This window comes from Notothenia rossii (genome assembly GCF_949606895.1).
Source record: "Notothenia rossii genome assembly, chromosome: 4".
Lineage (NCBI taxonomy): Eukaryota > Metazoa > Chordata > Actinopteri > Perciformes > Nototheniidae > Notothenia > Notothenia rossii.
In genome coordinates, this window is record NC_136902.1 from 86,416,526 (window position 1) to 86,430,541 (window position 14,016).

General features: G+C 39.7%; 2 protein-coding genes across 5 annotated transcripts in view; one reads left to right on the forward strand and one right to left on the reverse strand.

Annotated features, from left to right (window-relative positions):
- Positions 1-14,016, reverse strand: part of veph1 (ventricular zone expressed PH domain-containing 1) — a 93,571-nt gene that overhangs the window by 22,124 nt on the left and 57,431 nt on the right. For all 4 annotated transcript variants that reach the window (XM_079679261.1, XM_079679262.1, XM_079679263.1 and 1 more), the window contains exons 10-11: positions 9,765-9,904; positions 8,539-8,673 (exon numbers count right to left, since the gene is read on the reverse strand). In XM_079679261.1, the coding sequence (XP_079535387.1) occupies positions 8,539-8,673; positions 9,765-9,904 (275 nt within the window). The remainder of the gene's footprint in view (positions 1-8,538; positions 8,674-9,764; positions 9,905-14,016) is intronic.
- Positions 1,847-6,114, forward strand: LOC307037300 (zinc finger MYM-type protein 1-like; the record flags this gene model as incomplete). Its single annotated transcript, XM_079678071.1, has 6 exons — positions 1,847-1,886; positions 2,454-2,520; positions 3,237-3,339; positions 3,613-3,738; positions 4,137-5,614; positions 6,103-6,114. Exons 1-6 carry the CDS (start codon positions 1,870-1,872, stop codon positions 6,112-6,114), a joined length of 1,803 nt encoding a protein of 600 aa, XP_079534197.1. The 5' UTR covers positions 1,847-1,869.

The window sequence follows — 14,016 nt, forward strand, 5'->3', positions numbered from 1 at the left end:
TATTCAATCTCATCAGTACGTTGTTTTTAGTATCCAAACAAGGACGTATTTATGTATTATTATTATTATTATTATTATTATTGTTATTGTATGTATACTTATGTGTGGGAATGTACTCTATGTCAGGGGTGTCAAACTCAAATACACAGTGGGCCAAAATAAAAATATCGGTGCTAGTCGAGGGCCGGACTGGTTCAATGTTTATTGCAAAACTTATTGAAATGAACTTATTGCACGTATTAAACCTGGAACTAACAAAGCTTAAATGATTTCCTATAAAAACAACATCAAACATTAAATAATCGGTAGCATTCATTTCTTATGGCTCTATCTGCAGCTTTTCCAGAGTCATTTCTTATGATTACATTTTTCCACAGACCAACAACAGCTTCAACAAAACTATTTCCCTCAAATGGTCTATGTGTAATTATATATGTATGTGTATGTCTTCTACCCATAGCCTCACTCTTCTTCCTTTCTTTTTTAACATTTCTCTCTAACGTATTATTTTTTGCTTCATCTTACTCTTGCCTGCACACTTCTTCCCCATTTTTCACCATCATGTCCTTTCGTTCCTCCCCTCTCCTCCCTCTTACTGATTGATGTCTCCTGTGATGAACACGAAGATGGTGCAGCACACTCATTTCTTGGGGCTCATTTAAGTTAATCGTTTTTATCTTTATATATCTTGACCCCTGACCGACAATTGAACTATTTCCATGCTTGAAACCAATCATTTTTTTATTGTTAATGTATCTTTCCCAATCATTTCTTTCCAGGTAGTCGTTGCAGCTCATACCTCCCTCTCATCTTTGCTCACAGCAGTTTTCAATTACCTCTGTTTCATAAAACTACTTAACTGAGTTGTCAAAAGCGCTCTATTAAATCTCTGGAGACTCATAAAGCCCTGCAGTCGCCTTTTAAATCTCCATGTCAGTACATATAATATATAAACCTTTACTGTCTCATTTAGCTGTCCTCCCGTATGCATCTCTACTTCTTCTGCTCCATGTGTTTCTGATTGGCTGACGATGGTGGAGTTTTAGGTTTAATAGAGAGGGAAACAAAGCAAAGAGGAAATGCAGAACATATGGATTAAGGGAGAGGTTGTGTGTCTGGGAAATTAAACTGAACCCATTTGAAGCAAAAAGAAAATACACTAAAGGTCATTCTGTTGGTTGACATGGTATTCTTGGCAGGTCTGAGGAGTACTGGATTACATGTAACAGGATCACGTAATCAGAATACAAAACAGGTAACTGTATTCCCTCACAGTTACATAACAAAAATATGATAACTGTTACATTTCTATAAATTGGGGATTACTAGCAGGATAACAATATTAGTAAAAACTAAAACGAGTGTATGTGTTTGTTGTAAAAGGATCAGATTGTATTGCTTCTTTGTAAACTAGCACTCCAACACATTGTACATTAGGCTAAGGGGCGGGACATTTGTAGAGGCTGACCAATTACAACAGAGCAGGCCAGCTAGCCAATCAGAGCAGACTGGGCTCTGGTTTCAGACAGAGGTTGAAAAGAGGTGCTGCAGCACAGGCGGTATGCAGTGGCGAAACTACCAGGGTGGCATGGGGTGGCAGCCGCCACCCCTGAAAAGGGGTCTGCCACCCCACCTGCCACCCCAGTCAAAAAATACCAACTGATGATTTATTGGATAATTATTATTAATATCGTTTTAAGATCAAAACAAATTCAAAACAATCCAAAATCGGTGTCAAACTGCAGAATGTCAAATTTGAAAAAGAAACTTGTTGGTGCACACCCCCCCCCCCCCCATCACGAATGGTTGCATCCATATCGCAGAATCTCTTTGCCTTGATGTGGAGTCAGCGCAGACACAAGCTGTCAGATGGAGTCTGTTCACAGGTGGGTAACGTCAAAGTGTAATGTGATTTCGAAACGTTTATAATTCCTCATAGATGGAAGGCGCTGTACAAAATAAACTATTATTATTATTATTAGAGATATGGTACTAGTAACTGGTAGTTTCTGGATGAATATGCTGTGTTGTTATCGATTTCAGAATTAACTACCGAGTGATGAGGCTAGATAGCTATTATGTGGCTAACCCCTAGCTACGTTTTACCTCATGTCACGGTTAGCCACAAGATAGCTTTTGAAGCCAGTTCGGTAACTAGCTAGCTGGCGCTAGCTAACTGAATAACGTTGATAACTAGCCAGCTACTGGCAAGCCTTTGACATTTTGAACTGAAACCAAGTGATGTTGTGGCATTTCATATCATTGTAGTTCTATGAAACGTTCTTAACAAGTTTGCTATTTGGCGTTAGCTAGTATGCTAGTGGTGGCTAAGGCTAGCAGAATTTCTGTGTGTAGCATCAGAAAGGCGAACCTTAACGTTACATGTAAACTTTAATGTATGTTTAACATAAAAACTTTAATTTATGTTTGAATATGACTTGTTTCAATTATAGGAAGGCCATGTCGTCAACCACAAAGAGGAAGGGTGACATCAGGAGCTTCATCCTCACAAAGAAGCAGGTTAGTGATGTGAGGGAGCATGAGGGTCCAAGTGCAGACAGCCTCTGCCACTCGAAGCTTGAGGCTAGAGCGGGAAGGTTAGTTAGCTAGTTCAGCTGGTCCTCGTGGTATTGTAGCCCAGTGCTATATTTTCCTTTTATTTTCTTTATGTTACAAAAAAGCTGGCTAACTATTAAGGTGGCATAGCAGAGGTTGCTTATTTAAAGGAGTAAAGCATTTCGGTAATGCAAAATATGCATTAGGTAGGTAATTTCATTGATGCAGAGAGAAACCTTTTATTTGAAATATTTTATTTGACTGTAATTTCATTTAATATTTACATAGTAAACACTTTCTACTTTTATATAAAAGGGGGATATTTGTGATTTCATTGCATTTACTATAAGAGTAATGAAAGGTATTTTAAATTTGCTTAATTTAGGTTAAAATAAGGGATACACTACTACACTACAAAACTTAACATAAAATCGTATAGATTACCACATAGTTTGTGTGGTCAGTTAAAAGAACTTAGGAAGTGTCCCAGTTAACAATTTAGTTAATTACATTGCTACAGTATTTCTATTTTCAGGATTTCCACTTTTTGTCACAGCCCAGTAAATGTGATCTTATATTTCAATATACCACCACAAGTAGTGATATTTTAAACGAAGCTACAGTGCAGTAACATTAGGGCTAATGTATTATGTTAATGGCCTACTTTTTGTGTAAAATAGGCTACAGATCAGAAAAGAGCAGGAGAGAGCGAGCCCGAGGCAGAATCTGCCAATGCAGAGAGCCAGTTCATTGAGATGGAGGTGGAAAAGATCTGCGTAGCTGGTCAGTATGTTTTTGTTGTTGTGTTATGGTCCAGTTGTGTTCACTCCTTACGTTTGAGAAACTCCACTGCCGTTGGTGTGTGAATGGGTAAATGAGAAGCCATTGTAAAGTGATTTGGGTACTGTTAAATGCAAATAAAGTGCTATAAGTGTGACATTGACCATCAGGGTTATTATTATTATTATTATTATTATTATTATTATTATTATTGCTACCTATAGTATCTTATTTTATTTTATTTTTCTCCTACACAACAAAAAAATACCCCAACAGAGACCTTGGAGTGCCTTGATCCAGAGCCAGAGCCTGAGCCAGAGCCAGAAAGTGTCAATGATGACTGTGCAGAGAGACAGTCTGAGACAGAAGTGGAAGATTGTGCAGCTACAGCTGGTCCTCATGGTATGTTTTTTGGTGGGTGGGGGGTTCCATTCAAGTGTTAGCTCCTTACGTTTGAAAAAAAGCTACCACAATTGGTGTGAATGTGTGTGAGAATGGCTTAATGAGAGGCCATTGTAAAGTGTGTTGGGTACCGTTAGTTGCAAATGAAGTCCCATATGTGCAGTCCATTTACCATTTGGATCAAATACATATATCAGCACAGAATTAGTGACATTTTATCAAAGCCACAGTACAGTAAATGCCATGTATGATTTGAATCAATGTAGATCAATCAATGTATCAATGAATCAATGTAGTTAATCAATGTATCAATGAATCAATGTAGTTAAATACATCTTGGGGCTTATCAGGGTAGTTATTATAGAGTAACTTTCCCTCCTTATTTTATCTTTTTCCAGACATTTCCAAACACAGAGGGGATGGGCCGACACAACCATCGCTGGAGAGCTTTCCCAAGACGATGCAAGGTTGTGCAAGGAGAAGTTTCCATGCTGACTGGTACAAAATGCATAACTGGGTGGAATACTCACAGTCAAAAGACGCAGCATATTGCTTTGCTTGTAGACACTTTTCTTTACCTAATGCCTCTAGGACTGTGTTTACCTCTATGAATGGTTATTCTAACTGGAAGAAAGCTACATTTAAGGACAGTGGATTTTGTTCACATGCTAAATCAGAGAGCCATGTTAATGCTATGTTTGCATGGACAGAGAATAAGAAAATGCTAGACAGAAACTCATCAATGTTAGGAATGATGGAAGAGGAGTCAAGTAAAAAAGTAATCGAAAACCAGAAATATATACGCACACTTGGTGAAGTCCTGTTGTTAACTGCCACTCAAAACATTTCCCAGCGTGGTCACCGGGAATCATCCGAGGCGGACAATAGAGGAAATTTCCTAGAATTGTTGGATCTCCTGAGCAAGCATGATCCGTTTTTAAAAAAACGAATGGAAAATCAAGCAAAAAATGCAAAATACACAAGTAGCCTGATACAAAATGAAATACTGCAGTGTTTAGCAGATATGGTTAAAGAGGAGATTATCAAAGAGGTTAAAGAGAGTGCACAATTTTCTGTTCTTGTTGATGAAACAAAAGATGTAAAGAAAATGGAGCAGATGTCTTTTGTTCTTCGGTACTATTATAATGGTGTAGTTCAGGAGAGTTTTCTAGAGTTTCAAGAGGCAGATAAACTGGATGCTGCCAGTTTAACAGAGAAGATCATTGGCTGTTTAGAGAAGTATGGGCTGGAATATAAAAAAAACCTAGTTGGGCAAGGCTATGATGGTGCTTCAACTATGAGTGGGAAGCATGCTGGTGTCCAAGCCAGAATAAGAGAAGTAGCCAAGCATGCATTCTACGTTCATTGCAGTGCCCACTGCTTAAACCTAGTGATGGTAGACAGTGTGAAATCTGTTCCTGATGCAAGAAATTTCTTTTCATTGTTAGAGCGACTGTATATTTTTATGTCAGGATCTTATGTCCATCCTAAATGGTTGGATGTGCAGAGAGAGATGTATGATGGTCAAGTAAGGGAACTCTCACGTCTCAGCGAGACTCGATGGGCCAGCAGACATACAGCTTGTCGCAATGTCATGGATAGGTTGCCTGCTGTAATGCAAGTACTGGAAGATATTTCAGAGGAGGACAATCCGGACAGAGCGGTTGAAGCAAGAGGTCTACTAGTTCAGATCGATCTAAATTTTATTGGATGTCTTGTACTATTTAGAAAGGTACTAAAGGACACACACTTTTTGTCAGAGATGCTTCAGTCAACACAGATTGACCTTACTAAAGCTGTAGAGTTAATTGCGACCATCAGACAGACTCTGGAAGACTATCGCAGTGAGACATACTTTGATGAGCTGTGGAATGAGGTACTAGCCACCTGTGAAAAGTCTGACATTTCAACGACTCACACCTTTAAAAGGGCAAGGCAAATAACACAAAGACTTCAAGGTAGTGTTATCATGTCAACATTAGGACAACACACAGAATCGGACAGTAAGAGGTCTTTTATCACCAAGGTATTTTATCCCATCATTGATTGTATGGTTGGTGAAATGAGAAGACGATTCTCTAGCGTAAACTGTGACATCATGCAGGGTGTCCAGGCCCTAAATCCATCCAGCAGCAGCTTTTTAAATGAGGAGGCAGTTTTTCTATTAGCAAATGCATATGGGTCAAATGTAGAGGATCTGAAACATGAACTGCACCAGACTAGAAGGTTGTTAGATCGACAAGCAACACATGGAAAAAGTCCGTCCAGTTTAATAGAATTTGTTAATTTTTTGGAACCATACAAGGAGGTATTCTTTGAGATGTTCAGGTTATGTAAAATAGCTGTGGTATTGCCTGTTACCAGTGCAGCATGTGAGAGGAGTTTTTCAGCTCTTAAACTGATCAAGAATCACCTGCGTTCTACCATGACTGAGAACAGACTAGCAAGTATAGCAATTCTCAGTATTGAGTCTAAACGTGCGAAAGATTTAAATTTGGATGAGTTTGTGAAGAGATTTGCTGCACAGCATAGCAATCGTCGCATACAGCTTCTGTAGCAATCAGATGATATATGTAACGGAGTCAAAAAACGTTCTAATCTGCTTTGCATTTTTTTGGTTGCATTTACAATGTGAAATGTCATCAATAACTGATAATGTAAATACTTGTATATATTTTGTGACTTTAACACACACAGAAATTGTTCTCACAAACCTGTCTAACCTATTCTGTACACATGCACTCACAAAACACTTTGGCAGGCAGGCCTTTGAGGGAGGGCTTTGCTTCTAGGATAATGCTGGAATTTTGTAAAGTGCTGTGAAGTCCTCAAATTTCTAAATCATTCCTATGGCTTGATTTTGCTTTCAAAGTGCCTCAGATTGATTAGATTGAATTAACAATGTTCAACATTTTTGACCCGGGGGATATGCCCCGGATACCCCCCCAGAAGGCTTGCTTGGGATGAGCAACATTTCTGCTGCTACAATAATCCCAAGGGAAACACTGTTTTAATGTACTAAAAAGTGGAATGCTCATGTATGTAGACCAAATATTGAATTTATCACACTTGGGTGTTGAAAAAACTGTTGTATATGGGTGCATATAAAGTACAAAGTAAGGTGGGCTTCCTAAAAAAATTGCCACCCTACAATATATGCCTGCCACCCCTCTGCCACCCCATGTATAAATCTCTAGAATCGCCACTGGCGGTATGAGAAAAATAAAGAGCTTTTTGAACATTAAAATGAACACAATAGGGCCCCTTTATAACCAACAGTAAATCCCTGCTTAGCCATTCTTAAATTAATTTATAATGAATAATTATTTAATGCCTACAAACTTTTCCTTGAGTAACATTATCAACTCAGGACTTCAATGTGTAGTGGAGTTATTTTTATCTGTGTGATTTATTATTATTATTATCTTATAATGAGTTTGTGTTTATGAATACATGGGTATGTTCATTCTCCATATGTCAACCAGAGCTGCTCGATGTGAGCCACAACAAGCGTTTAGAGAAAGACAAACCACAGCTGTGTTTTCTTTGTTGGTCTAATTATTTCCTAGCGACCACTTAGCATGTCACATTATGAGGGGCACACACACACTGACCCACACACGGGCCTACACGGACACACACACACACACACACACACACACACACACACACACACACACACACACACACACACACACACACACACACACACACACACACACACACACACACACACACACACACACACACACACACACACACACACACACACTCTCACAATAGTACCTGCACACATATGGCATTACTTAAGCCCTATAAGCATAGTTCCTTCCTTCTAACAGTAAAATCTGATCTTATGGTAACACTGCAGTGTGGTATGTGTCGTCTGTCAGATGTATGTTATTTACTTTCTCCCCTGCTGTGTAACATGTGTAGTTACTGTACTCTGGCTTGTAAGGTTAGGACCAGGCAGAGTGATTAGACTTCAGGGAGGGTGGGTTTTATGGAAGTCAGTGTGAAAGGTAGAATGCACTAACAGGTCACAGTTTCAGAAACAGTTGGAGACTCTGCAGAGCTGCAGGTGAAACATGTTACATTTCATATAGCTGGGTGGGTTTCAGGAAACTGTAAAGCATGTGTTAGCCCAAAATCAACTTACATGCTTAGTATCTGCTCTTTCAGATATATTTTCAGTGAGATGGTTTTGGGAGATTCCATGAACAGGATCTATGTCTTGAATTTACATCATAATCTGTGTTATTCAAACAAGGTTTCTTAAAGAGGACATATTTTGCTAGAGAAGCCAAAGATGATCACCTATTATGCAAAATCCACCTTGTCATATCTTTTCTACATCAACATGTGTCCCCTCTGTGTAAAAAGATTCTGAAATGTTTAGGAAAAAATATTCTCTCTCTTTTTGTCTTGATCCACACACACACACACACACACACACACACACACACACACACACACACACACACACACACACACACACACACACACACACACACACACACACACACACACACACACACACACACACACACACACACACACACACACACACACACACACACACACACACACGATTAAGATGATGGGAGAGGCCTTGTATATAGAAATGTCCACTTAGTGCATTCCATGTTTAAACAAAGTGGATGTTGAACTTTCAAGCTTTCCTAGGTAAGAGATTTTTTTTACTGCCAATGACTTCATTCCCTCTGCCGGTGACAGAAGCTCACACACACATATTCGCAGACACACACATATTTGCAGACACACACTGTTGTTCATTACCTTCCTGTGTGGGGTGGTTTGCTGCGTCATGGCCTTTGGGAAGCTGTGAGCTCCTTTCAGCTGCGTCTTCTCCCAAAGAGAAGCGAGTTTCTTTACACACTCATCCCTGGAGCACAGAGCGACACTGGACTTACTCTGGTCAAAAGAAAATGACATAAACACAGAGGAAAGGTAGATAAAATGTTGGTAAAACAAAACTACTTTTAACATATTTTGATATTAAAAACATGTCAATTTAACGTCATCTGTGGACAACAAGCATTAGTTTTTTTTGTCCATCAGAAAACACAGTGGAATACTTTTTGAATATTTATTTTTATGTTTGTGGATAGAACAAAACTTTAGATTCATGACGGCTAAACTATCCCCAGTAAAGAAAGGAAAAAGAGAACAAGAGAACGAAAGAGGTTAAAAGACAGGGGGTGTTTCTCAATGTCGAGTAAAGCTGCTCCAGAGCCACTATTTCAAGCATACTAAGTCATCGAGTGCCGCCAAAGGACTGTTCCAATGTCCAGCATACTTGGAATTCTACCGAGCCCGGCGTACTTCGTAGCGAAAAATTTCGAGGCTGCACGTGTAGACTCTGCGGTCTTAAAATCCCCACAATGCTTTGCGCACGGACCAATTTCCCCAAATCTGTGGCGGAAAATGTAAAGCGGTGCCTCTCATATGAAGCACACCTGCACACTTGCTAGCCTGTTCCACTCTTTATTTTCCGAATGCCAGGAAGTATTCTTGCCTCGCTTCTGAAGCAAGTGACTCGGAAGACGTGTGATACCAAGCAAGCGTATTCGACATTGAGAAACACCCAGAGAGCTGGACATCAGAGAGATCAACAGAAGAAGACAGACAGGAAGTAAACATTAAAGGAAACAGCAGAAGAAGACAGACAGGAAGTAAACAATAAAGGGAACAGCAGAAGAAGACAGACAGGAAGTAAACAATAAAGGGAACAGCAGAAGAAGACAGACAGGAAGTAAACAATAAAGGGAACAGCAGAAGAAGACAGACAGGAAGTAAACACTAACAGGAACACGGTATGGGCTCTGCAGTGTTTAAAGACTGGTAAAAGAAAAAGAAAATGTGAACAGACTTGGACAGTTACAAAAAACCTCGATCAGTGCTTCTGTCATTTTACGTTTTTGTCGCTGCAGTTCCAGCCGTTGGTACGCAGTGGAACAGACCATTTTTTGTTTGTCATTCATAAAAACCTATTTCCTCTTCACCTGCAGATGCATCAGCATGATGTGAATCCAGAGATGAGGCTGTCTGCTGGTCATGTTGAAGCAGGACTTGGCGTACAGACAGTAGTGGCCCTTGAGAGGACAGGAGAACGACAGCTTGGCCACACATCCTCGATTTGAATCTATCACACACAAAAACATATAAAACACACTTTAATGCATCTGGCATTAAAGTAAAACCAGAGTGAGTTATACTTTCTCTGTCTCTTGCACATATGGACTTGTGTAACATTAGGAGCATATTTACAGAGTGATTCATAGCATGCAAGGACATGGCGGCCCCGTAACCATCACAAAACGTCTTCTCCACCACCACCACCAACCACACACTGCCACCTCAAAGCTGGTTTCTGTGCTTCACATGGAAATTATCTGTTCATTTGAATCAAAATAAAACAATAGTCTTTTTTTATGTGCCTTATTTTCATAGTTCGTATTCATTTCATGTCATGTACACAAAGTTAAGTCTTTTAGCTGTATGTAAAATAAGATGTTTTGCAGCATTTGGGTCTGATTTAACTGGTAAAACAGGTTCACGATTTCTACGGTTTTAAAAGCAATAATTACACAATTTTGGTAATCCGTTAATTCGCTTAATGGTATACGTTACCATAAATAAAGCTATAGATGGATAACACTCAAAGCAAAGAATGTGATAGTTGTCAAACCCCCAAAAATACTGTTTATAAAGGAAGAGAAGCTCTCTCCATGCCCGACATGTTTTCATCTATAAGCTCTTGACAGACAAAATAAACTGACTCGTAAAACCTCGGACAAGACGGCAATGTTTTGTACGGATTGACCTGAGTTATGTTGAGCTGAGATGCTAAGATAGCTGGCTGCTGGCTTTAGCCTTATGTATGCGTGGTATCAATCTTCTCCCTAAAGATCATATTTAAAGAAATGTAGTGTATTTTAGTTCTTGTCAGAAAACTGTAACAACTCTTGACTATGCTGGATATCTTCTACATGCTTTAATAGCAGTAAAGTAAAACTATACGAGCTCCAGGTGACTGAAGTGGTTCGAAGTGATAAAACTCCACCTTCATTTGTTTTTCTTGCTATGAAGGTAAACATAATTTATTTTAAAATGCATGAACTGACCAACTTTATAATACCCAAACGCCAACAAGCGCTCCATTCCGAACTGTTTGCGACACTTTTGAGTGTCCCCTGGTTAGTGTTTTGAGCTTCTTGCGGTGTTTCGTTTACGCATCGCTTTTAGTAAACACTTTGCATGTGTTGTGAAGTTGGTAAATGTGTTTTGGCATAGTTGTGTTTTTATATTTGCATTGTTTTTGAAACTGTTGTCTCCTAATGGAAATGTTTTGGGCCGATGGACCCATTTCTAAAGTAACCCTCCAAACCCTGTGTATGAACTACAGTGTGTGTCTGTTTGTCCTGCTTCACTCCCACATGTGTGACATGTGTGTTTCCAAGTTTGTTTATGTTCTCAATTGTGGGTGACGCTGTATATTGTTTTGTGTCACTGTGTGTTTGTAGATGTGTGGATGTGAATATCCACCCTTCCGTGTAATCCTCCTCCCTTGAGATGGGGGGTTCTGCAGGTCAGCAGCATGATGACATCATCCAGCTGAGACCACCTGTGACATCATATCCTCAGCGCCTAGGGGCTTGATTCTCATTAAGCACTTAGCAATAATTATGTATGGTGTCATTAATGTGTGCGTACATGTGCAACGGATGTATGTTTACATTTCTTTTCAGATGTAATCAATTAACCAGAGGCAAAGGAGGAGTTTGCTTTTTTTTGTCTAGTTTCCTTTTGTGTATACGTGTGTGTGTGTGTATGTGTGTGTGGCTGTCTAGGAGTGTGTGTGTGTGTGTGTGTGTGTGTGTGTGTGTGTGTGTGTGTGTGTGTGTGTGTGTGTGTGTGTGTGTGTGTGTGTGTGTGTGTGTGTGTGTGTGTGTGTGTGTGTGTGTGTGTGTGTGTGTTTGACTCCTGGCTGCCTCTTAGTTAAAATTACATTCAGGCCAAAGGGCTGAGCAAAAACATCCCCTCCAGTGAATCAAAATATCATCACCTCTTATGGTGTGTGTGTGTGTGTGTGTGTGTGTGTGTGTGTGTGTGTGTGTGTGTGTGTGTGTGTGTGTGTGTGTGTGTGTGTGTGTGTGTGTGTGTGTGTGTGTGTGACAGCTTTGTCTGTTTCCTAAAAGGTTCAAAAGACTATAGCCGTGTCCCCATAGGTGGGGCTGTACTGTAATTGCATTTTTGTGTAAGTTTGTGTGATTTGTGAAGTGTGAACTGATGTGTATTGTAGCATATGGGCACACATACAAGTGTGTGAGACACACAAAAAAAAAAAAAAGACTTTTCACAAAAACACCCCAAACTGCTTTAAAGTAAAAACATTGATGTGTAGCAAATTAGGAAAGACACGTAGTGAAACAATGCTTTTAAAGCTTGCCTTATTTTTAGTCATTTTCAGTACACTCAGAAGCAACCTACAAGAATAGAAATAAACAGTAACACTAAACCAAATGTTTTGTAAACAATAAAACTCTTTAGAGATTTTCTCCTATCTTTGTATAGTTTTATTCTGGGACAAACAAAGCTTTATTATTAGGGCTGGCTCAGGCTTGCATTGAACAATCTCCTGGGTCTGATATCTTTGTTTTATTGCCTTGACCATCCTCCAGGGCTGATTTTATTATTTTTAATTTTTATTATATTTGGTTTTATTTGGTTTTATTTTTTTAAACATTCACATTACACATAAATTGGATGTTGTATTTTAGTTAAATGTTTTACCCTGTCATTAAGTCCCCTGTAAAACATTTTTAATTTGTGATATTTGGCGATATAAATAAAATGTAATTGAATATGTTATCTTCCTCCCTGTGCTGCCTCCTCTCTCCAGGCTCACGCTCATGGCTCGTTGGTGTACCTGGTGTCCTGTCTGGGCAACATGGACCACAGCTTTCACCACACACTGCTGCTGGAGATCAGAGCGCTGACAGACCGCTACCCGTGTTTACTGGGCGGCTGCGGGAAAGACATCTACAGGATGAGCAACTCCTTCACCGCTATAGCTCGCCTGCTGGGGAGGAGACTGGAGGAGAGCACGGCCACGCACTGCAGGTTAGTCACGCACATCCACAGGCAGTGGTGGGAGAAGTGCCCAGGTCTTAAAGAGGACGTATTGTGCTCATTTTCAGGTTCATATTAGTATTTTGTTCCTCTACTGTGACATGTCTCCATGCTTTAATGTTCAGAAAGCTCTTTATTTTCCTTATACTGCCTGCCCTTCCGGTTCCTTCGACAAAAACCAATGCAATTTCTCCATAGGATTTTGGAAAATAGCTCGAAATAAGGTCTGTGGTTGACACAAATTGAAGAGACAGATCAAGTTTTGTTCAGCCGGATAATATCCACATGTCCACCCTACTTTTATAATTATTGTCTCTTCAATTTGTGTCAACCACAGACCTTATTTCGAGCTATTTTGCATTGCATTGGTTTTTGTCGAAGGAACCAGAAGTGGTAAAATGCTAACATACTTCCGTGTTTTAGGACGCGGCACTGTGGCACTCTATGGAGGCGTTTCAGGCGGGAGGGGGGGGGGGGGGGGGGGGGAATTTAGTGTTTACAGACCATCTACATGCACAAAAACCTATACAACACACTACAGGAGAAGGGAAACCCCAAAGGCCCCAAATGCTTCAATAAAGAAAGCTGGCTGTAGCTCCAGATGTAACCTACAGGCATTAGAGAGGTAATCATCTTCTCTTCTAACAAGTCAAGAAAGCGAATTATAAATTATCCCAATTTGTTGTATGTATGGATTTCTGGGCACGTTCAATTAGCTGAATTTGTGAATTAAAAACAAAAATCTAAGCCTGGTTAAATGATAGTAACACAAGTTTAACAAAATATATTTCAACACTGATTCCTATTTGAAATTAAAGTGCTGTGTTTATCAGCATGCCACAGAGAGCAGTCGAAAGTTGCACAAAGCCAAGAGGGTACACATACTGAGCCAACACATTTATTCAATTTGTTGTACTAAGACTTAAAGAAATGTGGATTTCCTTATGTCCAAGTCTGACCTCTGATGACTTTGTTCATGTTACTGCCATGTTTACAACAAATGGAAGTTATAAAAAGTGCTTTAAATGCAGTGTGTGTGTGTGTGTGTGTGTGTGTGTGTGTGTGTGTGTGTGTGTGTGTGTGTGTGTGTGTGTGTGTGTGTGTGTGTGTGTGTGTGTGTGT